General features: G+C 26.5%; 6 protein-coding genes across 6 annotated transcripts; all 6 read left to right on the top strand.

Annotated features, from left to right (window-relative positions):
- Nucleotides 1–1,427: 1,427 nt before the first annotated feature.
- LOC145741770 (kelch-like protein 12) lies at nucleotides 1,428–4,922 on the top strand. Its single transcript, XM_082559420.1, has 10 exons — nucleotides 1,428–1,529; nucleotides 1,720–1,937; nucleotides 2,249–2,398; nucleotides 2,494–2,572; nucleotides 2,708–2,808; nucleotides 3,021–3,201; nucleotides 3,427–3,570; nucleotides 4,131–4,292; nucleotides 4,439–4,589; nucleotides 4,657–4,922. The coding sequence occupies exons 1-10, from the start codon at nucleotides 1,430–1,432 to the stop codon at nucleotides 4,769–4,771; spliced, it is 1,401 nt and encodes a 466-aa protein (XP_082415546.1). The 5' UTR covers nucleotides 1,428–1,429; the 3' UTR covers nucleotides 4,772–4,922.
- A 425-nt stretch (nucleotides 4,923–5,347) lies between these two features.
- Nucleotides 5,348–7,039, top strand: LOC145744084 (kelch-like protein 28). Its single transcript, XM_082562183.1, has 7 exons — nucleotides 5,348–5,409; nucleotides 5,481–5,572; nucleotides 5,855–5,938; nucleotides 6,127–6,269; nucleotides 6,624–6,773; nucleotides 6,868–6,946; nucleotides 7,017–7,039. Exons 1-7 carry the CDS (start codon nucleotides 5,348–5,350, stop codon nucleotides 7,037–7,039), a joined length of 633 nt encoding a protein of 210 aa, XP_082418309.1.
- A 720-nt stretch (nucleotides 7,040–7,759) lies between these two features.
- On the top strand, nucleotides 7,760–9,054 carry LOC145744079 (kelch-like protein 7). The gene is made up of 4 exons (XM_082562177.1): nucleotides 7,760–7,802; nucleotides 8,371–8,532; nucleotides 8,680–8,830; nucleotides 8,898–9,054. Exons 1-4 carry the CDS (start codon nucleotides 7,760–7,762, stop codon nucleotides 9,010–9,012), a joined length of 471 nt encoding a protein of 156 aa, XP_082418303.1. The 3' UTR covers nucleotides 9,013–9,054.
- Nucleotides 9,055–9,606: 552 nt separating this feature from the next.
- On the top strand, nucleotides 9,607–25,104 carry LOC145744078 (kelch-like protein 2). Its single transcript, XM_082562176.1, has 12 exons — nucleotides 9,607–9,668; nucleotides 9,740–9,831; nucleotides 10,118–10,201; nucleotides 10,384–10,601; nucleotides 10,913–11,062; nucleotides 11,157–11,235; nucleotides 11,371–11,471; nucleotides 23,381–23,561; nucleotides 23,724–23,867; nucleotides 24,417–24,575; nucleotides 24,717–24,867; nucleotides 24,935–25,104. The coding sequence occupies exons 1-12, from the start codon at nucleotides 9,607–9,609 to the stop codon at nucleotides 25,044–25,046; spliced, it is 1,533 nt and encodes a 510-aa protein (XP_082418302.1). The 3' UTR covers nucleotides 25,047–25,104.
- On the top strand, nucleotides 9,851–21,086 carry LOC145741769 (kelch-like protein 12). Its single transcript, XM_082559419.1, has 11 exons — nucleotides 9,851–9,863; nucleotides 14,431–14,584; nucleotides 14,773–14,990; nucleotides 18,379–18,528; nucleotides 18,646–18,724; nucleotides 18,912–19,003; nucleotides 19,188–19,368; nucleotides 19,529–19,672; nucleotides 20,236–20,397; nucleotides 20,544–20,697; nucleotides 20,765–21,086. Exons 2-11 carry the CDS (start codon nucleotides 14,431–14,433, stop codon nucleotides 20,871–20,873), a joined length of 1,443 nt encoding a protein of 480 aa, XP_082415545.1. The 5' UTR covers nucleotides 9,851–9,863; the 3' UTR covers nucleotides 20,874–21,086.
- Nucleotides 21,398–23,256, top strand: LOC145743961 (kelch-like protein 12). The gene is made up of 7 exons (XM_082562043.1): nucleotides 21,398–21,459; nucleotides 21,531–21,624; nucleotides 21,832–21,985; nucleotides 22,167–22,384; nucleotides 22,694–22,843; nucleotides 22,939–23,011; nucleotides 23,147–23,256. Exons 1-7 carry the CDS (start codon nucleotides 21,398–21,400, stop codon nucleotides 23,254–23,256), a joined length of 861 nt encoding a protein of 286 aa, XP_082418169.1.
- Nucleotides 25,105–25,565: the final 461 nt, after the last annotated feature.

The raw sequence follows: 25,565 nt of genomic DNA, 5'->3' as shown, positions 1-25,565 counted from the left end.
AAATGTAAGGTGTTCAGATAAAAGGGGTTCAAATGTAAGATGTTCAAATGTAAGGGGTTCAAATGAAAGGGGTTCAAATGAAAGGGGTTCAAGTGTAAGGGGTTCAAGTGTAAGGGGTTCAAGTGTAGGGGGTTCAAGTGTAAGGGGTTCAAATGGATGGGGTTCAAGTGTAAGATGTTCAAATGTAAGGGGTTCAAATGTAAGGGGTTCAAGTGTAAGGGGTTCAAGTGTAAGGGGTTTAAATGGATGGGGTTCAAGTGTAGGAGGTTTTAAGTGTAAGGGGCTTAAATGTAAGGGGTTCAAGTGTAAGAGGTTTAAGTGTAAGGGGCTCAAATATAAGGGGTTTAAATGTAAGGGGTTTAAGTGTAAGGGGTTTAAGTGTAAGGGGTTCAAATGTATGGGGTTTAAGCATAAGGAGTTCAAGTGTAAAGGGTTTGAGTGTAAGGGGTTCAGATAAAAGGGTTTAAATGTAAGGGGTTCAAATGTAAGAGGTCAAATGTAAGGGGTTTAGATGAAGAGGTTCAAATGAAAGTGGTTCAAGTGTAAGGGGTTTAGATGTAAGGGGTTCAGTTAAAAGGGGTTTAAATGAAGGGGTTCAAATAAACAGGGTTCAAATGAAGGGGTTCAGTTGTAAGGTGTTCAAATGTAAGGGGTTCAAATGTCATGGAACCATATAGTATTTGTTACTTTTGCTATTCTCATCCTAATATTTTTTTGGTTCTAATTTTTCCGAAACCAAGAAACTAAAAGGGATCGAAATAATTTCACTAATCAAAAATAACTACCAACAATAACTGCAATTTAAGTTCTCTAATTAAACTGCGCATATTTCTTTGTTTAACCAAACTACATTTCAAAGCTTCTTACATTTCTTGACTGTAGTTTTTGTTTCAATGCTTTTTAGGTTTTTTGTTAATGTTGTTTAAATTTGTTTAAACATGGTGCGAAGTCAACAATTTGAGGGTGACCACATTAATGAAATATTTGAAGAGTTAAACAGGTTTGTTATTGATATACTGTTGGTTGATTTATTATTTTAAAACTAAATATTTATTTAATATTTTATTTTAGAGATAGGAATGAAGACAAAGAGTTTTGTGATGTAACAATCAACGATGGAACAAAGAAGCATTCCGCTCACAAAAACATTCTCGCATTTTTTTGTGTTTTCTTTAAAACAATGTTTACAACTGAGGTAAAAAAAACATTTTAAAAACTACTTATTCGTAAAAATTTTGCAATTGTTTAAATTTATTTAATGTGGTTCTACTTTAAATTTGTAAAATGGCTGTAAAAAAATGGTAGCATTTTCAAATGTAAAATGGTGGTCTTATACAATAATATTGTCTTTTCAGTGAACTTTATGTTTTTACAGATGAGAGAGAAATACAATCCCATTGTAAAGATCCAAGGAATAAGCTCGGAAATTATGGAACTTATTTTAGATTATGCCTACACTGCAAAAATCCTAATAACCGAAGAAAATGTCTTTGAAATTATGGAAGCTGCAAATTATCTACAGATTAACAGTAAAATTATTAAAATTTTAATAACGATAGGGTAGCATGTAAATGTTTGTTAAAAGTGAATAGTTACATTATATTTAAGTCATTTAAATCTTTTTGATATATTTAATGTTTTATCATAATTATTATTATTAATTTTATTTAATTATTATTTTTCATTTAACTTGAGGATAAAACAACATTTAAATTTTAGAACTTTGTAAGTTTTGTGGAGAATTTCTGCGAACCATTGTTGATGTTGAGAATTGTTTAACCATGCTGGCTTATTCACAAAGATACAACTTTGAAAACTTAAAGCAAGGAGCCCAGAAAATAATTGCTGATAATTTTGAACAAGTTGCATCAAAGCAAGAGTTTATTAAACTTTGTTTCGAGGATTTGCTTTCTATTCTAAAATTGAAAGAAAAGGAGGTAATATCAGTTTAAGTATGTTTGGAAGACTTGGCTTTATAAAGTTTATAGAATATATTTTTTTAATTTGCCAAACTAATCTTGGTACAAATATCATTTTAATGTGTTCCCTGGATCAAAAAATTTCTCTAAAACTATTTATAGTCAAAATATTTTTCCAGGGAACTACTTTTTTACTTTTTTTAAAACGGTTAATTTTACTCTGGAAATTTTTTTTTTTTTGATAAGTATTTTCTAAATAAATACTCATACTATCTCAGACAAAATTAAATTTAACCTGTTTAAATTATTTTAAACATTTTTTAACACAGGTTTTATCTGAGCAAATAGTTTACAATGCGATGATAAATTGGATAAAACATGACAGCAATGAACGACAGAAACATGTTAACCAATTATTTCAATCTCTTGATCTTCTTAAACTAGACAGAGAATTTATGCAACAAGTAGTTATGAAAGAGGTCAGTTAACTAAATATTAATTAAAATAAAATAAATATTAAATAATCAGTAATTTAAGGTTAGTTTCTTTTGTTTTAAACAACATTTTAATTTAGGGTTTGATTATGAATTCATTGGAATGTAATCATTCAATTATTTCTGCTATTGTTAAATTGATTCCAAATAAAGAAAAAGGTTAATATTATGTTTTTGAAATTAACTTAAATGATTTTAATTTATTTTAATAATAATAACATTTAAATAGAAAATAGAAACATTTTAGTTTAAATAATATTTTACTTTTTAAACACAGTGATTTTATTTTTGTAGTTGCAGTTCCAACAAAGTTACTTGTAATGGGAGGGGATTCCCCCAATAAAAAAAATGTTGTTTTGTTTGATACTGTTACAAAACAATGGACTCAGATACCAGTTAGTTGTCTTTTCTAAAATTATATTTCGTTCAGTTAACTTTTTAAATATTAAAATTAATCAGAATGCTGTGATTTAATAATGTATAATGCATTACGTTAGCAAAAAATGTGAAGTTTGTATTTTTTAAGATTTACATTATAAACTTATAGACATCTAAGATCAATACACTTATATTAGGATTAGAATATAGCGAAATTTTTTATTTAAAGAAATTAAATGAAGAAAGGTTTGGAGCTTCATCTGCTGTTGTCAACAATCAAGTTTTTATCATGGGAGGGTGGGATAAATCCTCCGTTGAGAGTTTAAAGTTAGATGAGGTAGATCCACAATGGAAAGTTGAACCTCCAATGAAACAAGCTCGGTGGGTTGCATCATCAGCTGTCATAAATGGTTTGTTTATTAACTTTATTGTTTGCTTTATTGGGTTTGTTGGTATAACTGCAATTTGCACTTTAGGTATTATTGATTTAAACATTAAGATTTTACCTTATTTTTACTTTAAAGCACAGTTATTATTTAAACTGCAAACCAATCTAAGTAGTTTCTAAATGTTTTACATATGACAAGATTATAATAAAATAAAAAAACAATCTGTTTATTTTATAAATGTTGTAGATTGTATTTACACAACTGGGGGCCGAGATCAAAATATTAAAATTTTATCAAGTGGGGAATTCTTGGATGTGAGGACAAATAAAAGAGGAAATATTCCTGACATGATTGTTCCAAGATATCAACATGCATTACTTGCTGCAAGAGGTAAACAAGTTAAAGTTTTATTGTATTAATAAATGTTTTAAGATAGTTTACTAAATAATAAAAAAAGGTGTTTTAATACAACGAAAAGTTTAAAAAATATTTAAAAAAATAATCATTAAACAGTGTTACAAAAATTTAACTTTGTTGGGTAAAAAATAACTTGGTCTTAAGATTAAATTAAGATTGATAATTAAGCAAATAATTTGAATAATTTGATTATTTTTGCTGCAACTTTGAGTGACATCTAAATTTTAATTCATAAAACTAGCTCATTATGACATCACTAGTGACCATTCTGCTATATTGTTTGTGTCTTTAAACAAATTGTTTTTTAATTGAATAAATTTAATTTAATGTTTTTACAAAACAAATTTAAATGTAAAGAAAAAATTATTTAATTATTGGTTAATTTAAAAAAAAAAGTTTAGTTTAATAATATAAGTTTTAAAATTAGTAAAAGCAAATTATTAAAAATTTTAGACAACATTTTTTAAGTATTATATTTTCATAAGTTTAATTTGGTTTGTAAATGTATATTTTGTTTTAATTGATTTGTTCAGGCAAATTGTTTGCAATCGGGGGATATAATGATGAAGATGAAAAATTAAGTTCTTCAGAATGTTTTGATTTTGATGAACAAAAGTGGTCTCTTATTGCTCCAATGAAATGTAGTATATATAACCATGCAGCTGTTGTTTTAGATGATCACATATTTGTTACTGGTAAGTATTTGTTATTTTGCATGTAATTTTTATCTAGTAACATAATTAGTATAACTCTATAAAAACAATTTACAATGTTAAAGTGATTCTTTTGTGTTTAAAGTTTTATATCATATAAGTTACCTAATTTTTATAACTTAATTAAGGTGGATATCAAAATGAAACAGTTTCATCTGTGATGAAATACAACATTTCCACAGATACCTGGTCAGAAGTTGCACCAATGAATAAGGCTCGATATGGTCACTGTGCCTCAGTTGTAGATGGCAAGATTTATGTTGTGGGCGGGTGGAATAAGTAAGTTAAACAAAATATTTAGTTTGTAATAATTTATTAAACTCTGGTTTATTGTTTTATTATTTAGGTTTGGTGATCTAGTTAATTCCATTGAAGTGTTTGATCCGACGAACAACAAGTGGACAATCATTGCTGAAACAAAAAGAGGAATATCTTATGCTACAATGGTTGTTGTTCAATAACATATTATTCTGTTTATGATGTCACAACTTGTTATTTAATTAACTTTATACAGTAACAATACAAGTAGTAATAACACTTTATTAAAGATTTAACTTTATTATTGGTGTTTTAAAAATTATTTTAAATTTTAAAATTTTAATAAAATGTATGATAAGATTTTTTTCAGTAAAGGTATTTTAATAGGGCATATATTTTTAATTTTTATGTTTGCTATTTATTAATTGTTTTGTTATTTAATTTGTTTATGCCTAAGTAATTATTGAGTATTTTGTTTTTAAACTAGTAATATGTAAAACAATTGTTTTTATTCTATGATTCAAATTAAGATTTTTAATTTAAATAATTGGAAATTATATTTTAAACTTTTTAAATCTTTTTTTAATTAATTTTCAGTTAAAATACATTTATTGTTATTTTATAACTTTGCATTAAAAATTTAATTTTTTATAACTTTTTGTGCTTTTAATTAAAGTTTAATTACTTTTATGCATTTTCTAATCACTCTAGTTTTACTAATTACAATTTTGTTTCAAGGTTTTAGGTTTGTTGTTAATGTTGTTTAAATTTGTTTAAAAATGGTGCGAAGTCAACAATTTGAGGGTGACCACATTAATGAAATATTTGAAGAGTTAAACAGGTTTGTTATTGACATACTGTTGGTTGATTTATTATTTTAAAACTAAATATTTATTTAATGTTTTATTTTAGAGATAGAAATGAAGAAAAAGAGTTTTGTGATGTTACAATCAACGATGGAACAAAGAAGCATTCCGCTCACAAAAACATTCTCGCATTTTTTTGTGTTTTCTTTAAAACAATGTTTACAACTGAGGTAAAAAAAAACATTTTAGAAAATTTTTGATTTTTAAATATTTTGTTTAAAATCAATACAATGTGGTTCTAGTGAAATTTATAAAATGGGTGTAAAAAAATGGTAGCATTTTCAAATGTAAAATGGTGGTCATACCAATACAATAATATTGTCTTTTCAGTCAACTTTATGTTTTTACAGATGAGAGAGAAATACAATCCCATTGTAAAGATCCAAGGAATAAGCTCGGAAATTATGGAACTTATTTTAGATTATGCCTACACTGCAAAAATCCTAATAACTGAAGAAAATGTCTTTGAAATTATGGAAGCTGCAAATTATCTACAGATTAACAGTAAAATTATTAAAATTTCAATAACGATAGGGTAGCATGTAAATTTTGTTAAAAGTGAATAGTTACATTATATTTAAGTTATTTAAATCTTTTTTATATATTTAAAGTTTTGTCATAATTGTTATTATTAATTTTATTCAAATATTATTCTCATTTAACTTAAGAATGAGACAACATTTTAATTTTAGAACTTCGAAAGTTTTGTGGAGAATTTCTGCAAACCATTGTTGATGTTGAGAATTGTTTAACCATGCTGGCTTATTCTCAAAGATACAACCTTGAAAACTTAAAGCAAGGAGCGCAGAAAATGATTGCTGAGAATTTTGAAAGAGTTGCATCAAAGCAAGAGTTTATTAAACTTTGTTTTGAAGATTTGCTTTGTATTCTTAAACCAAAAGAAAAGAAGGTAATATAAGTTTTAGAGTGTTTAGATTTTTTAATTTTTATAGAATTTTTTAAAAAAAATTTGCTTAATTAAGATTGGTACAAATATCATCTTAATGTGTCTCCTGGAACAAAGAATTGCTCTAAAACTATTTATAGTTTTATATAAACTTTCTAACATTAATTTTTACTCTAGAAATTCTCTTTTTATTGATAATTATTTTCTAAATAAATACTCATACTATCCTAGACAAGATTAAATTTAACCTGTTTAAATTATTTTAAACATTTTTTAACCTAGGTTTCATCTGAGCAGATAGTTTACAATGCGATGATAAATTGGATAAAACATGACAGCAATGACCGACAGAAACATGTCAACCAATTATTTCAATCTCTTGATCTTCTTAAATTTGACAGAGAATTTCTACAACAAGTTGTTATGAAAGAGGTCAGTTAACTAAATATTAATTAAAATAAAATAAATATTAAATAATCAGTAATTTAATGTTAGTTCTTTTGTTTTAAACAACGTTTTAATTTAGGGTTTGATTATGAATTCATTGGAATGTAATCATTCAATTATTTCTGCTATTGTTAAGTTTGTTCCTGATAAAGAAAAAGGTGAATATTATGTTTTTGAAATTACTTTAAATTATTTTAATTTATTTTAATAATAATAACATTCAAATAGAAAATAGAAACATTTTAGTTTAATTAATATTTTACTTTTTAAACAAAGTGATTTTATTTTTATAGTTGCAGTTCCAACAAAGTTACTTGTAATGGGAGGGGATTCCCCCAATAAAAAAAATGTTGTTTTGTTTGATACTGTTACAAAACAATGGACTCAGATGCCAGTAAGTTAATTTTTTTTTATTTTAAAATCTAAATGATTCAGTGTTAAAACATTTTGGTTTAAAATATGATGTTTAATTTACATTTTTGAAACTTGTTTATATTTGGAAATTTATAAACTAAAATTATTTTAAGGAATTAAATGAAGAAAGGTATGGAGCTTCATCTGCTGTTGTCAACAAACAAGTTTTCATCATGGGAGGGGATTAGAAATCCTCTGTTGAGAGTTTAAAGTTAGATGAAGTAGATCCACAATGGAAAGTTGAAAGTCCAATGAAACAAGCTCGGTTGTGTGCATCATCAGCTTTCATAAATGGTTGGTTTATAAACTTTAATGTTTGACTAGTTGGGTTTTATTTTTATTGCATTTAGCACCTTAGTTAATAATATTAAATTTTTTAAGTTTTCTACTGTATTATTTATTAAAAGAATATAATGAAAATATAAAAACAATCTTTTTAGTTTATAAATGTTTTAGATTGTATTTACACAACTGGAGGCCGAGATAAAAATGATAAAATTTTATCAAGTGGAGAATTCTTGGATGTGAGGACAAATAAAAGAGGAAATATTCCTGACATGATTGTTCCACGAAGAAACCATGCATTACTTGCTGCAAGAGGTAAACAAGTTAAAAGTTTCATTGTATTAATAAATGTTTTAAGATAGTTTACTAAATAATTAAAAAAAAGGTGTTTTAATACAACGAAAAGTTTAAACAATATTTAAAAAAAATTAATCATTAAACAGTGTTACAAAAATTTAACTCTGTTTGGGTCAAAAATAACTTGGTCTTAAGATTAACTTAAGATTGATAATTAAGCAAATAATTTGAATAATTTGATTATTTTTGCTGCAACTTTGAGTGGCATCTAAATTTTAATTCATAAAACTAACTCATTATGATATCACTAGTGACCATTCTGCTATATTGTTTGTGTCTTTAAACAAATTGTTTTTTAATTGAATAAATTTAATTTAATGTTTTTACAAAACAAATTAAAATGTAAAGAAAAAATTATTTAATTATTGGTTAATTTTTTTTTAAAAAGTTTTAGTTTAATAATTTACAGTTTAAAAATATTAAAAACAAATTATTATAATTTTTAGACGACATTTTTTAAGTATTATATTTTTATAAGTTTAATTTGGTTTGTAAATGTATATTTTGTTTAAATTGATTTGTTCAGGTAAATTATTTGCAATTGGGGGATATGATAATAAAGGTAAAAAATTAAGTTCTTCAGAATGTTTTGATTTTGATGAACAAAAGTGGTCTCTTATTTCTCCAATGAAATATGGTATAAATGCTCATGCAGCTGTAGTTTTGGATGATCACATATTTGTTACTGGTATGTATTTGTTATTTTTCATGTAATTTTTATCTAGTAACATAATTAGTATAACTCTATAAAAACAATTTACAATGTTAAAGTGATCCTTTTTGTGTTAAAAGTTTTATACTATTTAAGTTAACTAATTTTTATAACTTAATCTAGGAGGATGTCAAAATGGTGCTGTTTCATCAGTGATCAAATACAACATTTCCACAGAAACCTGGTCAGATAGTGCACCACTGAACAAGGCTCGATTTGGTCACTCTGCCTCAGTTGTAGATGGCAAGATTTATGTTGTTGGGGGCGTGCATAGGTAAGTTAAACTAAATATTTAGTTTGTAATAATTTATTAAATTCTGGTTTATTGTTTTATTATTTAGGTTTTTAGGTGATCCAGTTAATTCCATTGAAGTATTTGATCCGACGAACAACAAGTGGACAATTATTGCTGAAACAGAAAGAGAAATATCTTATGCGATAATGGTTGTTGTTTAATAATTTATTATTCTGTTTATGATGTCACAACTTGTTATTTAATTAACTTTATACAGTAACAATACAAGTAGTAATAACACTTTATTAAAGATTTAACTTTATTATTGGTGCTTTTAAAAATTATTTTAAATTTTAAAATTTTAATAAAATGTATGATAAGATTTTTTTCAGTAAAGGTATTTTAATAGGGCATATATTTTTAATTTTTATGTTTGTTATTTATTAATTGTTTTGTTTTTTAAATTTGTTTATGCCTAAGTAATTATTGAGTATTTTGTTTTTAAAACTAGTAATATGTCAAACAGTTGTTTTTATTCTATGATTCAAATTAAGATTTTTAATTTAAATAATTGGAAATTATATTTTAAACTTTTTAATGCTTTATTTAATTAATTTTCAGTTAAAATACATTTATTGTTATTTTTCATAACTTTGCAATGAAAATTTAATTTTTTATAACTTTTTTTAACATTATGTGCTTTTAATTAAATTTTAATTACTTTTATGCATTTTCTAATCACTGTAGTTTTACTAATTACAATTTTGTTTCAAGGTTTTAGGTTTGTTGTTAATGTTGTTTAAATTTGTTTAAAAATGGTGCGAAGTCAACAATTTGAGGGTGACCACATTAATGAAATATTTGAAGAGTTAAACAGGTTTGTTACTGATATACTGTTGGTTGATTTATTATTTTAAACCTAAATATTTATTTAATGTTTTATTTTAGAGATAGGAATGAAGACAAAGAGTTTTGTGATGTTACAATCAATGATGGAACAAAGAAGCATTCCGCTCACAAAAACATTCTCGCATTTTTTTGTGTTTTCTTTAAAACAATGTTTACAACTGAAGTAAAAAAAACATTTTAAAAACTACTTATTCATAAAAATTTTGCAATTGTTTAAATTTATTTAATGTGGTTCTACTTTAAATTTGTAAAATGGCTGTAAAAAAATGGTAGCATTTTCTAATGTAAAATGGTGGTCTTGCCAATACAATAATATTGTCTTTTCAGTCAACTTTATGTTTTTACAGATGAGAGAGAAATACAATCCCATTGTAAAGATCCAAGGAATAAGCTCAGATATTATGGAACTTATTTTAGATTATGCCTACACTGCAAAAATCCTGATAACCGAAGAAAATGTCTTTGAAATTATGGAAGCTGCAAATTATCTACAGATTAACAGTAAAATTATTAAAATTTCAATAACGATAGGGTAGCATGTAAATTTTTGTTAAAAGTTAAATTATATTTAAGTTATTTAAATCTTTTTGATATCTTTAAAGTTTTGTCATAATTATTATTATTAATTTTATTCAAATATTATTCTTATTTAACTTAAGAATGAGACAACATTATAATTTTAGAACTTCGAAAGTTTTGTGGAGAATTTGTGCAAACCATTGTTGATGTTGAGAATTGTTTAACCATGCTGGCTTATTCTCAAAGATACAACCTTGAAAATTTAAAGCAAGGAGCCCAGAAAATAATTGCCAAGAATTTTGAAAAAATTGCATCAAAGCAAGAATTTATTAAACTTTGTTTCGAGGATTTACTTTCTATTTTAAAATTGAAAGAAAAGAAGGTAATATCAGTTTAAGTATGTTTGGAAGACTTGGCTTTATAAAGTTTATAGAATATTTTTTTTAAATTTGCCAAACTAATCTTGGTACAAATATCATTTTAATGTGTTCCCTGGATCAAAAAATTTCTCTAAAACTATTTATAGTCAAAATATTTTTCCAGGGAACTACCTTTTTACTTTTTTTAAAACGGTTAATTTTACTCTAGAAATTTTTTTTTTTTTGATAAGTATTTTCTAAATAAATACTCATACTATCTCAGACAAAATTACATTTAACCTGTTTAAATTGTTTTGAACATTTTTAAACACAGGTTTCATCTGAGCAAATAGTTTACAATGCGATGATAAATTGGATAAAACATGACAGCAATGAACGACAGAAACATGTTAGCCAATTATTTCAATCTCTTGATCTTCTTAAACTAGACAGAAAATTTATGCAACAAGTTGTTATGAAAGAGGTCAATAAACTAAATATTAATTGAAATAAAATAAATATTAAATAATCAGCAATTTAATGTAAGTTATTTTGTTTTAAACAACATTTTAATTTAGGACTTGATTATGAATTCATTGGAATGTTCTCATTCAATTATTTCTGTTATTGTTAAATTAATACCAAATAAAGAAAAAGGTTAATATTATGTTTTTAAAATTAACTTAAACTATTTTGATTTATTTTCTTAATAATAACATTTAAATAGAAAATAGAAACATTTTTGTTTAAATAATATTTTACTTTTTAAACAAATTGATTTTATTTTTATAGTTGCAGTTCCAACAAAGTTACTTGTAATGGGAGGGAGTTCCCCCAATAAAAAAAATGTTGTTTTGTTTGATACTGTTACAAAACAATGGACTCAAATGCCAGTAAGTTGATTTTTAATATTTTTTTGTTTTAAAATCTAAATGTTTTAATGTTTAAAATTTATACGGTTTAAATAAGATGTTAAATTACACTTTTTTTAATTTGTTTGCATTCAGAATATAAACTTTTATTATTCAAGATAATAAACTTTTATAAACTTTTATTATTCAAGGAATTAAATGATGAAAGGAATGGAGGTTCATCTGCTGTTGTCAACAATCAAGTTTTCATCATGGGAGGGGATGGTAAATCTTCTGTTGAGAGTTTAAAGTTAGATGAGGTAGATCCACAATGGAAAGTTGAACCTCCAATGAAACAAGCTCGGTGGATGGCATCATCAGCTGTCATAAATGGTTTGTTTATTAACTTTATTGTTTGCTTTATTGGGTTTGTTGGTATAACTGCAATTTGCACTTTAGTTATTATTGTTTAAACATTAAGATTTAACCTTATTTTTATTTTAAAGCACAGTTATTATTTTAACTACAAAACCAATCTAAGTAGTTTCTAAATGTTTTACATATGACAAGATTAAAATAAAATGAAAAAACAATCTGTTCAGTTTATAATTGTTGTAGATTGTATTTATACAACTGGAGGTCAAGATGAAGATGATGAAACTTTATCAAGTGGGGAATTCTTGGATGTGAAAACAAATATAAGAGGAAATATTCCTGACATGATTGTTCCACGATGGCAACATGCATTACTTGCTGCAAGAGGTAAACAAGTTAAGGTTTTATTGTATTAATAAATGTTTTAATATAGTTTACTAAATAATTAAAAAAAGGTGTTTTAATACAACGTAAAGTTTAAAAATATTTAAAAAAATTAATCATTAAACAGTGTTACAAAAATTTAACTCTGTTTGGGTCAAAAATAACTTGGTCTTAAGATTAAATTAAGATTGATAATTAAGCAAATAATTTAAATAATTTAATTATTTTGGCTGCAACTTTGAGTGGCATCTAAATTTTAATTCATAAAACTAGCTCATTATGACATCACTAGTGACCATTCTGCTATATTGTTTGTGTCTTTAAACAAATTGTTTTATAATTGAATAAATTTAATTTAATGTTTTCACAAAACAAATTAAAATGTAAAGAAAAAATTATTTAATTATTGGTTAATTTTTTTTAAATAAAAGTTTAGTTTAATAATATACAATTTAAAATTATTAAAAGCAAATTATTAAAAATTTTAGACAACATTTTTTATGTATTAAATTTTTATAAGTTTAATTTGGTTTTTAAATATATATTTTGTTTTAATTGATTTGTTCAGGTAAATTATTCGCAATCGGGGGATATGATAATAAAGGTAAAAGATTAAGTTCATCAGAATGTTTTGATTTTGATAAACAAAAGTGGTCTCTTATTTCCCCAATGAAATATTGTGTAAATAATCATGCAGCTGTAGTTTTGAATGATCACATATTTGTTACTGGTCAGTATTTGTTATTTTGTATTTAATTTTAAAATCATTACTGGTTTGAATTTATAAGAAAAGTTTACAGTGTAATGTTATATTATTTATTTATTTTAATTATCTATTTCAATTACCTATTATTAAACCTAATTAAGGTGGATATCAAAATGATGCTGTTTCATCGGTGATCAAATACAACATTTCCACAGAAACATTGTCAGATATTGCACCACTGAACAAGGCTCGAGATGGTCACTCTGCCTCAGTTGTAGATGGCAAGATTTATGTTATGGGAGGCAGTGAATGGTAAGTTAAACAAAATATTTAGTTTGTAATAATTTATTAAACTCTGGTTTATTGTTTTATCATTTAGGGGTTTAGGTGATTCAGTTAATTCCATTGAAGTATTTGATCCGACGAACAACAAGTGGACAATCATTGCTGAAACAAAAAGAGAAATATCTTATGCTACAACGGTTGTTGTTTAATAACATATTATTCTGTTTATGATGTCACAACTTGTTATTTAATTAACTTTATACAGTAACAATACAAGTAGTAATAACACTTTATTAAAGATTTAACTTTATTATTGGTGCTTTTAAAAATTATTTAAAATTTTAAAATTTTAATAAAATGTTTGATTACATTTTTTTCAGTAAAGATATTTTAATAGGAAATATATTTTTAATTTTTATGTTTGTTATTATTTAATTGTTTTGTTTTTTAAATTTGATTATGCTTAAGTAATTATTGAGAATTTTGTTTTTAAAACTAGTAATATGTAAAACAATTGTTTTTAGTCTATGATTCAAATTAAGATTTTTAATTTAATTTTAATAGTTGGAAATTATATTTTAAACTTTTTAATGCTTTTTTTAATTAATTTTTAGTTAAAATACATTTATTTTTATTTTTCATAACTTTGCATTGAAAATTTAATTTTTTATAACTTTTTTTTAACATTTTGTGCTTTTAATTAAAGTTCAATTACTTTTATGCATTTTCTAATCACTGTAGTTTTACTAATTACATTTTTGTTTCAAGGTTTTAGGTTTGTTGTTAATGTTGTTTAAATTTGTTTAAAAATGGTGCGAAGACAACAATTTGAGGGTGACCACATTAATGAAATATTTGAAGAGTTAAACAGGTTTGTTATTGATATACTGTTGGTTGATTTATTATTTTAAAACTAAATATTTATTTAATTTTTTATTTTAGAGATAGAAATGAAGACAAAGAGTTTTGTGATGTTACAATCAATGATGGAACAAAGAAGCATTCCGCTCACAAAAACATTCTCGCATTTTTTTGTGTTTTCTTTAAAACAATGTTTACAACTGAGGTAAAAAAAACATTTTAAAAACTACTTATTCATAAAAATTTTTGCAATTGTTTAAATTTATTTAATGTGGTTCTACTTCAAATTTGTAAAATGGCTGTAAAAAAATGGTAGCATTTTCAAATGTAAAATGGTGGTCTTGCCAATACAATAATATTGTCTTTTCAGTCAACTTTATGTTTTTACAGATGAGAGAGAAATACAATCCCATTGTAAAGATCCAAGGAATAAGCTCGGAAATTATGGAACTTATTTTAGATTATGCCTACACTGCAAAAATCCTAATAACTGAAGAAAATGTCTTTGAAATTATGGAAGCTGCAAATTATCTACAGATTAACAGTAAAATTATTAAAATTTCAATAACGATAGGGTAGCATGTAAATTTTGTTAAAAGTGAATAGTTACATTATATTTAAGTTATTTAAATCTTTTTTATATATTTAAAGTTTTGTCATAATTATTATTATTAATTTTATTTAAATATTATTCTCATTTAACTTAAGAATGAGACAACATTTTAAATTTAGAACTTCGAAAGTTTTGTGGAGAATTTCTGCAAACCATTGTTGATGTTGAGAATTGTTTAACCATGCTGGCTTATTCTCAAAGATACAACCTTGAAAACTTAAAGCAAGGAGCCCAGAAAATAATTGCCAAGAATTTTGAAAGAGTTGCATCAAAGCAAGAGTTTATTAAACTTTGTTACGAGGATTTGCTTTTTATTCTAAAATTAAAAGAAAAGAAGGTAATATAAGTTTTACTATGTTCAGAAGACACGGCTTTCAAAAGTTTATGAAATTTTTTTTTTAAATTGCCAAATTAATCGGGTCGTACTAAAATACACCCAGGAGGCCCGGGGGCCCGGTGGGCCCGGGGTATGTGCTGAAGGCGCGGGGTCAGTCCAAGAGCTTCGGTGGTATTTATTTAAGTCTCTGGGTGTTTATATAATGCCTGGGCTATTAATATAAATCCAGATCGGTTTATACGAGTTTTTATGCGGTCCGGGGGCGTTTAAATAAGGAGCGAAAGGTTTTATACAAGTTTTTATGAGACTCGGGGTGATTAAATGAGGCCCATGGTGATTTATACGTGTTTTTATAAGGCCCGGGGTGTTAAAATAAGCCCCGGGGTCTTTTATACAAAGCCCGAGGCGTTTTCTCGAGTTTATATGGGGCCCGGGTGTTTATGTGCGGCCCAAGGTATTCTATACAGGTTTAAATGAGGCCCGGGTGCTTTATACAAGTTTATATGAGGCCCTGGGTGTATATATAAGGCCCTGGGTGTATATATGAGGCCCGGAGTGTTTATATGAGGCCCGGAGTGTTTATACTGGGCCCGGAGTGCTTATATGAGGCTCGGGGTGTTTATATGAAGCCTGAGGTGTTTATATGAGGCCCGGGGTGTTTTATACAAGTTTATATAAGGCCCTGGGTGTATATATGAGGCCCGGGGTGTTTATATAAAGCCTGATGTGGTAATATGAGGCCTCCTTTATAAAAAAAGAACATCCTATAACACAAAGTATTGCACTATTTGTAAAAAAAACTTAAAAATCTTAATAAGATTTCAAAATGTCTTTAATATTTCGCTAATATTATTGGCACAACTTAAAGGCTTGCAAATCAAATTTACAGTCAAATTCTGAAATTGGACAAATAACACATGTATAGCAATAAATCACGTAATAAAATTATCAGCTAATTAAAAGTAGAATTGTAGTTTTTACATGTAAAGTGTGCCATATAAGGTTTGTATTATTGCGAGATTTATTCAGAACACGTTACTAGAAGAAAAAAAAACGACACAAAAATGTTGTCGCAACGGAAAAACGACAATCTTGCTAAAATAGTTTTTTCAGGTCTATTGTTTAACTCTTTTTCTGTGGTTTTTTATACAATATTGAAAATATGGTAATTTGTTGCTTTTAATAGCCTATATATTTTATGCATAAAATTTGTTGACAAAAAAAATTCGATGGTCGATTTAATTCAATAAAAGTTGAAAATTGAAATTTTTTTCGATGTTAAAACCAACAACTAGAGCCTTATATAAACGCGGCCTTTATATAAACTTATCTAAAACACCCCGGGCCTTATATTAAAACCCCGGCCGCCATATCAACACCTTGGGCCTCATAAAAATTCGTATAAAACACCCCGGGCCTCATAAAAATTCGTATAAAATATCCCGGGCCTTATAAAAACTCGTATAAAACACCCTGGGGATTATATAACCTCGTATAAAACACCCCTGCCCTCATTTTAACACCCCGGGCATTATAAAAACTCATATAAAAGACCCCGGGCATCATTTGAACATCTCGGGCCTCATAAAAATTTGTATAAAACACCTCGGGTCTCATTTAACACCCCGGGTCTCATAAAAACTCGTATAAAACACCCCGGACCTTATTTAAACACCCCTGGCCTTATTTAAACACCCCCGGCCTTATTTAAACACCTCAGGCCTCATATAAACACCCCGGGCCTCATATAAACACCCCGGGCCTCATATAAACTCGGTAAAACGCCTCGGGCCTCATATAAACCCGGTAAAACGCCTCGGGCCTCATATAAACACCCCGGGCCTCACATAAACTTGTACAAAACACCCCTGCCCTTATTTTAACACCCCGGGCCTTATTTAAACACCCCGGGCCTTATTTAAACACTCCGGGCCTTATTTAAACATCCCGGGCCTCATATAAACATCCCGGGCCTCATATAAACTCGATAAAACGCCTCAGGCCTCACATAAACACCTCGGGCCTCATATAAACCCCCCCGGGGCTCATATAAACACCCCGTACCTCATATAAACTTGTATAAAACAACCCTGGCCTCATTTAAACTTGTATAAAATACCTCGGGCCTAATATAAACACCCCGTACCTCATATAAACTTGTATAAAACAACCCTGGCCTCATTTAAACTTGTATAAAATACCTCGGGCCTAATATAAACACCCCGTACCTCATATAAACTTGTATAAAACAACCCTGGCCTCATTTAAACTTGTATAAAATACCTCGGGCCTAATATAAACACCCCGTACCTCATATAAACTTGTATAAAACAACCCTGGCCTCATTTAAACTTGTATAAAATACCTCGGGCCTAATATAAACACCCCGTACCTCATATAAACTTGTATAAAACAACCCTGGCCTCATTTAAACTTGTATAAAATACCTCGGGCCTAATATAAACACCCCGTACCTCATATAAACTTGTATAAAACAACCCTGGCCTCATTTAAACTTGTATAAAATACCTCGGGCCTCATATAAACACCCCGGGCCTCATATAAACTCGGTAAAACACCCCGGGCCTCATATAAACACCCCGGGCCTCATATAAACACCCCGTACTTTATATAAACTTGTATAAAATACCTCGGGCCTAATATAAACACCCCGTACCTCATATAAACTTGTATAAAACAACCCTGGCCTCATTTAAACTTGTATAAAACGCCTCGGGCCTTGTATAAACACCCCGGGCCTCATATAAACACCCCGGGCCTCATATAAACACCCCGTACTTTATATAAACTTGATAAAACACCTCGAGCCCCATATAAACACCCCGGGCCTCATATAAACACCCCGTACTTTATATAAACTTGATAAAACACCTCGGGCCTTGTATAAAAGACCCAGCGCCACTTTTTAACACTCTGGCCCCATAAAACACGTATAAAACACCCCGGGCCTTATTTAAACACTCCCGGGCCTCATATAAACTCGTATAAACCGATCTGGACTTATATTAATAGCCCGGGCCTCATATAAACACCATGGGACTTAAATAAATACCACCGAAGCTCTTGGACTCACCCCGGGCTTCCCGCGCATACCCCGGGCCCCCTGGGCCTCCCGGGCCTATTTTAGTAGGACCGAATTAATCTTGTACAAATATTATTTTAATTTGCTTCTGAAACAAAGTATTGCACTAGAACTATTTATAGTCAAAATATTTTTCTATGGAACTACCTTTTCACTTTCTTTACAATAATTTATTTTTAGAAAAGCCATTTTCATTGATAAGTATTTTCTAAATAAATACTCATACTATCTTAGACAAGATTAAATTTAACCTGTTTAAATTATTTTGAACATTTTTAAACACAGGTTTCATCTGAGCAGATAGTTTACAATGCGATGATAAATTGGATAAAACATGACAGCAATGAACGACAGAGACATGTCAACCAATTGTTTCGATCTCTTGATCTTCTTAAAATAGACAGAGAATTTCTACAACAAGTTATTATGAAAGAGGTTAGTTAAATTATAAAAAGTTGTAGCAATTGTTACTTACACAGCATACCAACTTTGCAACAATCATTTTATTTATTATACATAACTGAAAGTTAATAAACTTATTTTTGTTTTTAGGAATTAATTATGAAATCTTTTGAATGTAATCAAATACTTATCTCAGCATTGGTTAATTTTGCCCCACAGAAAGTAAAAGGTAAAAGACAGCAAATTATTTTTAATTAATTTAACATTTGAATTTTGAAAATAAATTTGTTTATTTTATTTTATGTGAAAATGTTATTTATCAAATAGTTTTCGATATAAAAACATTTATAATTGAATATTTTATTGTTTGAGTTACAAAGCAAATTTGATTTTAAACATTTTTAATATAATCGTAGTTCCAACAAAGTTGCTTATAGTGGGAAGAGAAGGGTACAATGAAGATGCTGTTTTGTTTGACACTGTTACAAAACAATGGACTCAGATGCCAGTAAGTTGGGTTTGATAAAATTATATTAACAGTATGCTATAATTTAATAATGTATAATGCATAACTATTGCTATAAAATTTAAAATTTATTTTTTTCTAGATTTGTATTTTAAAAATATAGAGTTAAACATCCAAGATTAATACACTTATATTGAGATTAGTATCTAGAGAAAGTGTTTTTTAGGAATTAAATGAAGAAAGGTGGGGAGCTTCATCTGCTGTTGTTAACAATCAAGTTTTCATTGTGGGAGGGCAGGGTAAATCCTCTGTTGAGAGTTTAAAGTTAGATGAAGTAGATCCACAATGGAAAGTTGAAAGTCCAATGAAACAAGCTCGGTTGTTTGCATCATCAGCTGTCATAAATGGTTGGTTTATTAATTTTAATATTTGAAGTTGGGTTTTATTTTTATTGCACTTAGCACTTTAGTTATTGATATTAAATGCTTTAAGTTTTCTACTGTATTACAATTGGCAAGATTATAATAAAAATAAAAAAACAATCTGTTTAGTTTATAATTGTTGTAGATTGTATTTACACAACTGGAGGTCAAGATGAAAAAAGGAAAATTTTATCAAGTGGGGAATTCTTGGATGTGAGGACAAATAAAAGAGGAAATATTCCTGACATGATTGTTCCAAGATATCAACATGCATTACTTGCTGCAAAAGGTAAACAAGTTAAAAGTTTCATTGTATTAATAAATGTTTTAAGATAGTTTACTAAATAATTAAAAAAAGGTGTTTTAATACAATGATAAGTTTAAAAAATATTTAAAAAAAATTAATCATTAAACAGTGTTACAAAAATTTAACTCTGTTGGGTCAAAAATAACTTGGTCTTAAGATCAAATTAAGATTGTTAATTAAGCAAATAATTTAAATAATTTGATTATTTTTGCTGCAACTTTGAGTGACATCTAAATTTTAATTCATAAAACTAACTCATTATGACATCACTAGTGACCATTTTGCTATATTGTCTGTGTCTTTAAACAAATTGTTTTTTAATTGAATAAATTTAATTTAATGTTTTCACAAAACAAATTAAAATGTAAAGAAAAAATTATTTAATTATTGGTTAATTTAAAAAAAAAGTTTAGTTTAATAATATATGTTTTAAAAATATTAAAAACAAATTATTATAATTTCTAGACAACATTTTGTATGTATTAAATTTTCATAAGTTTAATTTGGTTTGTAAATGTATATTTTGTTTAAATTGATTTGTTCAGGTAAATTATTTGCAATTGGGGGAATTAATGATAAAGATGGAAAATTAAGTTCTTCAGAATGTTTTGATTTTGATGAACAAAAGTGGTCTCTTATTGCTCCAATGAAATATGGTATAAATGCTCATGCAGCTGTAGTTTTGGATGATCACATATTTGTTACTGGTAAGTATTTGTTATTTTACATGTAATTTTTATCTAGTAACATAATTAGTTTAACTCTATAAAAACAATTTACAATGTTAAAGTGATTCTTTTGTGTTTAAAGTTTTATAACATTTAAGTTAACTAATTTTTATAACTTAATTAAGGTGGATATCAAAATGCTGCTGTTTCATCAGTGATCAAATACAACATTATTACTGATACCTGGTCAGAAGTTGAACCAATGAACAAGGCTCGATGTGGTCACTCTGCCTCAGTTGTAGATGGCAAGATTTATGTTGTGGGGGGCTTGGGTGATGGGTAAGTTAAACTAAATATTTAGTTTGTAATAATTTATTAAACTCTTGTTTATTGTTTTATTATTTAGGTTTAATCCAGTTAATTCCATTGAAGTGTTTGATCCGACAAATAACCAGTGGACAATCTTTGCTGAAACAAAAAGAGGAATATGTTATGCAACAATGGTGGTTGTTTAATAACAATTTCTGTTTATACAGTAACAATAAAATTAATGTTACAACTTTATTGAACATTTTAACTTTATTATTGATGATATTAAAAAATTATTTTAAAACTAAAAATACCAATTACATTTATTGAAAAATGTTTTATCATTCAAGTTATTTTGTTAGGGAAGATATTTTTAATCTTTAGTTTTGTTATTTGATTGTTTTTTGCCTGTATTTGTTTAGGCCTAAATTGTGTAATTTTTCTTTTTTGGAACTAGTAATATTTAAAACAATTGTTTTTTTTTATGATTTCAAGTTAGATATTTTGATTTATTTAATTCAACTTTAAAATAATTGCAAGTTCTTTTTTCAAAATTTATTTAAGTTAGAATGCAATTTAAAATTTTATTTTTAATGATTTTGATAGTATTTGTGCTTGTAATTAAATTTTAATTACTTTTATGCATTTTCTAATCATTGTAGTTTTACTAATTACAATTTTGTTTCAAGGTTTTAGGTTTGTTGTTAATGTTGTTTAAATTTGTTTAAAAATGGTGCGAAGTCAACAATTTGAGGGTGACCACATTAATGAAATATTTGAAGAGTTAAACAGGTTTGTTATTGATATACTGTTGATTGATTTATTATTTTAAAACTAAATATTTATTTAATTTTTTATTTTAGAGATAGAAATGAAGACAAAGAGTTTTGTGATGTTACAATCAATGATGGAACAAAGAAGCATTCTGCTCACAAAAACATTCTCGCATTTTTTTGTGTTTTCTTTAAAACAATGTTTACAACTGAGGTAAAAAAACTTTTTAAAAACTGTTGATTTTCAAATATTTTGTTTAAAATTAATACGATGTGGTTTTAGTAAAATTTATAAATTTACTGTTAGAAAATGGTGGCATTTCAAATGTAAAATGGTGGTCTTGCCAATACAAAAAATTTTGTCTTTTCAGTCAACTTTATGTTTTTACAGATGAGAGAGAAATACAATCCCATTGTAAAGATCCAAGGAATAAGCTCGGAAATTATGGAACTTATTTTAGATTATGCCTACACTGCAAAAATCCTGATAACCGAAGAAAATGTTTTTGAAATTATGGAAGCTGCAAATTATCTACAGATTACCAGTAAAATGATTAAAATTTTAATAACAATAGGGTAGCATGTAAATTTTTGTTAAAAGTTAAATTATATTTAAGTTGTTTAAATCTTTTTGATATATTTAATGTTTTATCATAATTATTATTATTAATTTTATTTAAATATTATTCTTATTTAACTCAAGAATGAGACAACTTTTAAATTTAGAACTTCGAAAGTTTTGTGGAGAATTTCTGCAAACCATTGTTGATGTTGAGAATTGTTTAACCATGCTGGCTTATTCTCAAAGATACAACCTTGAAAACTTAAAGCAAGGAGCCCAGAAAATAATTGCTGAGAATTTTGAAAGAGTTGCATCAAAGCAAGAATTTATTAAACTTTGTTTCGAGGATTTACTTTGTATTCTAAAACCAAAAGAAAAGAAGGTAATATAAGTTTTAGTATGTTAAGAAAACTTAGCTTTCTAATACTATAACATAATTTTAAAAAATTAGGCAAACTAACCCTTGTACAAATATTATTTTAATATGTTTAATGTGGAACAAAAAATTGCTCTAAAACTATTTTTGGTCAAAATATTTTTTTATGGAACTATCTTTTTAACTTCTTTACACTAATTTTACTCTAGAAATTCTCTTTTTTATTGATAAGCATTTTCTAAATAAATACTTATACTATCTTAGACAAGATTAAATTCAACCTGTTTAAATTATTTTGAACATTTTTTAACACAGGTTTCATCTGAGCAGAAAGTTTACAATGCGGTGATAAATTGGATAAAACATGACAGCAATGAACGACAGAAACATGTTAACCAATTGTTTCAATCTCTTGATCTTCTTAAATTTGACAGAGAATTTCTTCAACGAGTTGTTATGAAAGAGGTCAGTTAAATTATTTATAATTAAAATAAAATAAATGTTAAATAATCAGCATTTCAAGGTTGATTAAGTTGTTTTAAAAGTTATTTTTATTTTAGGGTTTGATTATGAATTCATTGGAATGTTCTCATTTAATTATTTCCGCTACCGTTAAGTTTGTTCCAGAAAAAGGTTAAAATTATGTTTTTGAAATTAACTTAAATGATTTTAATTTATTTTAATAATAATAACATTCAAATAGAAAATAGAAACATTTTTGTTTAAATAATATTTTACTTTTTAAACACAGTAATTTTATTTTTATAGTTGCAGTTCCAACAAAGTTACTTGTAATGGGAGGGGATTCCCCCAATAAAAAAAATGTTGTTTTGTTTGATACTGTTACAAAACAATGGACTCAGATGCCAGTAAGTTAATTTTTTTTATTTTAAAATCTAAATGTTTCAGTGTTTAAACATTTTGGTTTAAAATATGATGTTTAATTTACACTTTTTTAAATTTGTTTATATTTGGAAATTTATAAACTAAATTTATTTTAAGGAATTAAATGAAGAAAAGTGGGAAGCTTCATCTGCTGTTGTCAACAAACAAGTTTTCATCATGGGAGGGGAGGGTAAATCTTCTGTTGAGAGTTTAAAGTTAGATGAGGTAGATCCACAATGGAAAGTTGAACCTTCAATGCAACAACCTCGGTGGTATGCATCATCAGCTGTCATAAATGGTTGGTTTATTTAATTTATTATTTGACTAGTTGGGATTTATTTTTATTGAAACAAGCACTTTAGTTATTAATATTAAATGCTTTAAGTTTTCTACTTAGTTATATAATAAAAGATTATAATAAAAATACAAAAACAATCTTTTTAGTTTATAAATGTTGTAGATTGTATTTATACAACTGGGGGCCGAGATGAAAATTATAAAACTTTATCAAGTGGGGAATTCTTGGATGTGAGGACAAATAAAAGAGGGAATATTCCTGACATGATTGTTCCACGATATGAACATGCATTACTTGCTGCAAGTGGTAAACAAGTTAAAAGTTTCATTGTATTAATAAATGTTTTAATATAGTTTACTAAATAATTAAAAAAAGTGTCTTAATACAACGATAAGTTTAAAAATTAAAAAAAATTAATCATTAAGCAGCGTTACAAAAATTTAACTTTGTTTGGGTCAAAAATAACTTGGTCTTAAGATTAACTTAAGATTGATAATTAAGCAAATAATTGAAATAATTTAATTATTTTTGCTGCAACTTTGAGTAGCATCTAAATTTTAATTTATAAAACTAGCTCATTATGACATCACTAGTGACCATTCTGCTATATTGTTTGTGTCTTTAAACAAATTGTTTTTTAATTGAATAAATTTAATTCAATGTTTTTACAAAACAAATTTAAATGTAAAGAAAAAATTATTTAATTATTGGTTAATTTTTTTAAAATAAAAGTTTTTATGTATTAAATTTTCAACATTTTTTATGTATTAAATTTTCAACATTTTGTATGTATTAAATTTTTATAAGTTTAATTTGGTTTGTAAATGTATATTTTGTTATAATTGATTTGTTCAGGTAAATTGTTTGCAATTGGGGGATATGATAAAGATGGAAAATTAAGTTCATCAGAATGTTTTGATTTTGATGAACAAAAGTGGTCTCTTATTTCTTCAATGAAATATGGTATAAGTGGCCATGCAGCTGTAGTTTTGAATGATCACATATTTGTTACTGGTATGTATTTGTTATTTTGTATTTAATTTTAAAAACATTACTGGTTTGAATTTATAAAAAAAATTAACAGTGTAATGTTATATTATTTATTTATTTATTTTAATTATCTATTTCAATTACCTATTATTAAACCTAATTAAGGTGGATATCAAAATGGTGCTGTTTCATCAGTGATCGAATACAACATTATTACAGATACCTGGTCAGAAGTTGCACTAATGAACAAGGCTCGATGGGGTCACTGTGCCTCAGTTGTAGATGGCAAGATTTATGTTGTTGGGGGCTTGTATAAGTAAGTTGAACAAAATATTTAGTTTGTAATTATTTATTAAACTCTGGTTTATTGTTTTATTATTTAGGTTTAGGGGCCCAGTTAATTCCATTGAAGTATTTGATCCCACGAACAACAAGTGGACAATCATTGCTGAAACAAAAAGAGAAATATCTTGTGCTACAATGGTGGTTGTTTAATAATTTATTATTCTGTTTATGATGTCACAACTTGTTATTTAATTAACTTTATACAGTAACAATACAAGTAGTAATAACACTTTATTAAAGATTTAACTTTATTATTGGTGTTTTTAAAAATTATTTTAAATTTTAAAATTTTAATATAATGTATGATAAGATTTTTTTCAGTAAAGGTATTTTAACAAGGCATATATTTTTAATTTTTATGTTTGTTATTTATTAATTGTTTTGTTTTTTAAATTTGTTTATGCCTAAGTAATTATTGAGTATTTTGTTTTTAAAACTAGTAATATGTAAAACAATTGTTTGTATTCTATGATTCAAATTAAGATTTTTAATTTAAATAATTGGAAATTATATTTTAAACTTTTTAATGCTTTTTTTAATTAATTTTTAGTTAAAATACATTTATTGTTATTTTTCATAACTTTGCATTGAAAATTTATTTTTCTATAACTTTTTTTTAACATTTTGTGCTTGAAATTAAATTTTAATTACTTTTATGCATTTTCTAAT

Source organism: Corella eumyota, chromosome 2 (genome assembly GCF_963082875.1).
Source record: "Corella eumyota chromosome 2, kaCorEumy4.1, whole genome shotgun sequence".
In the NCBI taxonomy this organism is placed as follows: Eukaryota; Metazoa; Chordata; class Ascidiacea; order Phlebobranchia; family Corellidae; genus Corella; species Corella eumyota.
This window is presented reverse-complemented; position numbering and strand designations above follow the sequence as displayed.

Coding starts and splice junctions, on each gene's coding strand:
- LOC145741769 (XM_082559419.1), top strand. CDS start 14,431: ATGAGAGAGAAATACAATCCCATTGTAAAGATCCAAGGAATAAGCTCG. Junction 14,585..14,772: donor AAATTATCTACAGATTAACA/GTAAAATTATTA, acceptor TTTTAAATTTAG/AACTTCGAAAGTTTTGTGGA. Junction 14,991..18,378: donor TAAAATTAAAAGAAAAGAAG/GTAATATAAGTT, acceptor TTTTAAACACAG/GTTTCATCTGAGCAGATAGT.
- LOC145744084 (XM_082562183.1), top strand. CDS start 5,348: ATGGTGCGAAGTCAACAATTTGAGGGTGACCACATTAATGAAATATTT. Junction 5,939..6,126: donor AAATTATCTACAGATTAACA/GTAAAATTATTA, acceptor TTTTAATTTTAG/AACTTCGAAAGTTTTGTGGA. Junction 6,947..7,016: donor TGTTCCTGATAAAGAAAAAG/GTGAATATTATG, acceptor ACATTCAAATAG/AAAATAGAAACATTTTAGTT.
- LOC145741770 (XM_082559420.1), top strand. CDS start 1,430: ATGGAACTTATTTTAGATTATGCCTACACTGCAAAAATCCTAATAACC. Junction 2,809..3,020: donor AACAATGGACTCAGATACCA/GTTAGTTGTCTT, acceptor TTTTATTTAAAG/AAATTAAATGAAGAAAGGTT. Junction 3,202..3,426: donor ATCATCAGCTGTCATAAATG/GTTTGTTTATTA, acceptor TAAATGTTGTAG/ATTGTATTTACACAACTGGG.
- LOC145743961 (XM_082562043.1), top strand. CDS start 21,398: ATGGTGCGAAGTCAACAATTTGAGGGTGACCACATTAATGAAATATTT. Junction 21,986..22,166: donor AAATTATCTACAGATTACCA/GTAAAATGATTA, acceptor TTTTAAATTTAG/AACTTCGAAAGTTTTGTGGA. Junction 22,844..22,938: donor AACGAGTTGTTATGAAAGAG/GTCAGTTAAATT, acceptor TTTTTATTTTAG/GGTTTGATTATGAATTCATT.
- LOC145744078 (XM_082562176.1), top strand. CDS start 9,607: ATGGTGCGAAGTCAACAATTTGAGGGTGACCACATTAATGAAATATTT. Junction 10,202..10,383: donor AAATTATCTACAGATTAACA/GTAAAATTATTA, acceptor TTATAATTTTAG/AACTTCGAAAGTTTTGTGGA. Junction 23,868..24,416: donor TGCATTACTTGCTGCAAGTG/GTAAACAAGTTA, acceptor TGATTTGTTCAG/GTAAATTGTTTGCAATTGGG.
- LOC145744079 (XM_082562177.1), top strand. CDS start 7,760: ATGATTGTTCCACGAAGAAACCATGCATTACTTGCTGCAAGAG. Junction 7,803..8,370: donor TGCATTACTTGCTGCAAGAG/GTAAACAAGTTA, acceptor TGATTTGTTCAG/GTAAATTATTTGCAATTGGG. Junction 8,831..8,897: donor GTTGTTGGGGGCGTGCATAG/GTAAGTTAAACT, acceptor TTTATTATTTAG/GTTTTTAGGTGATCCAGTTA.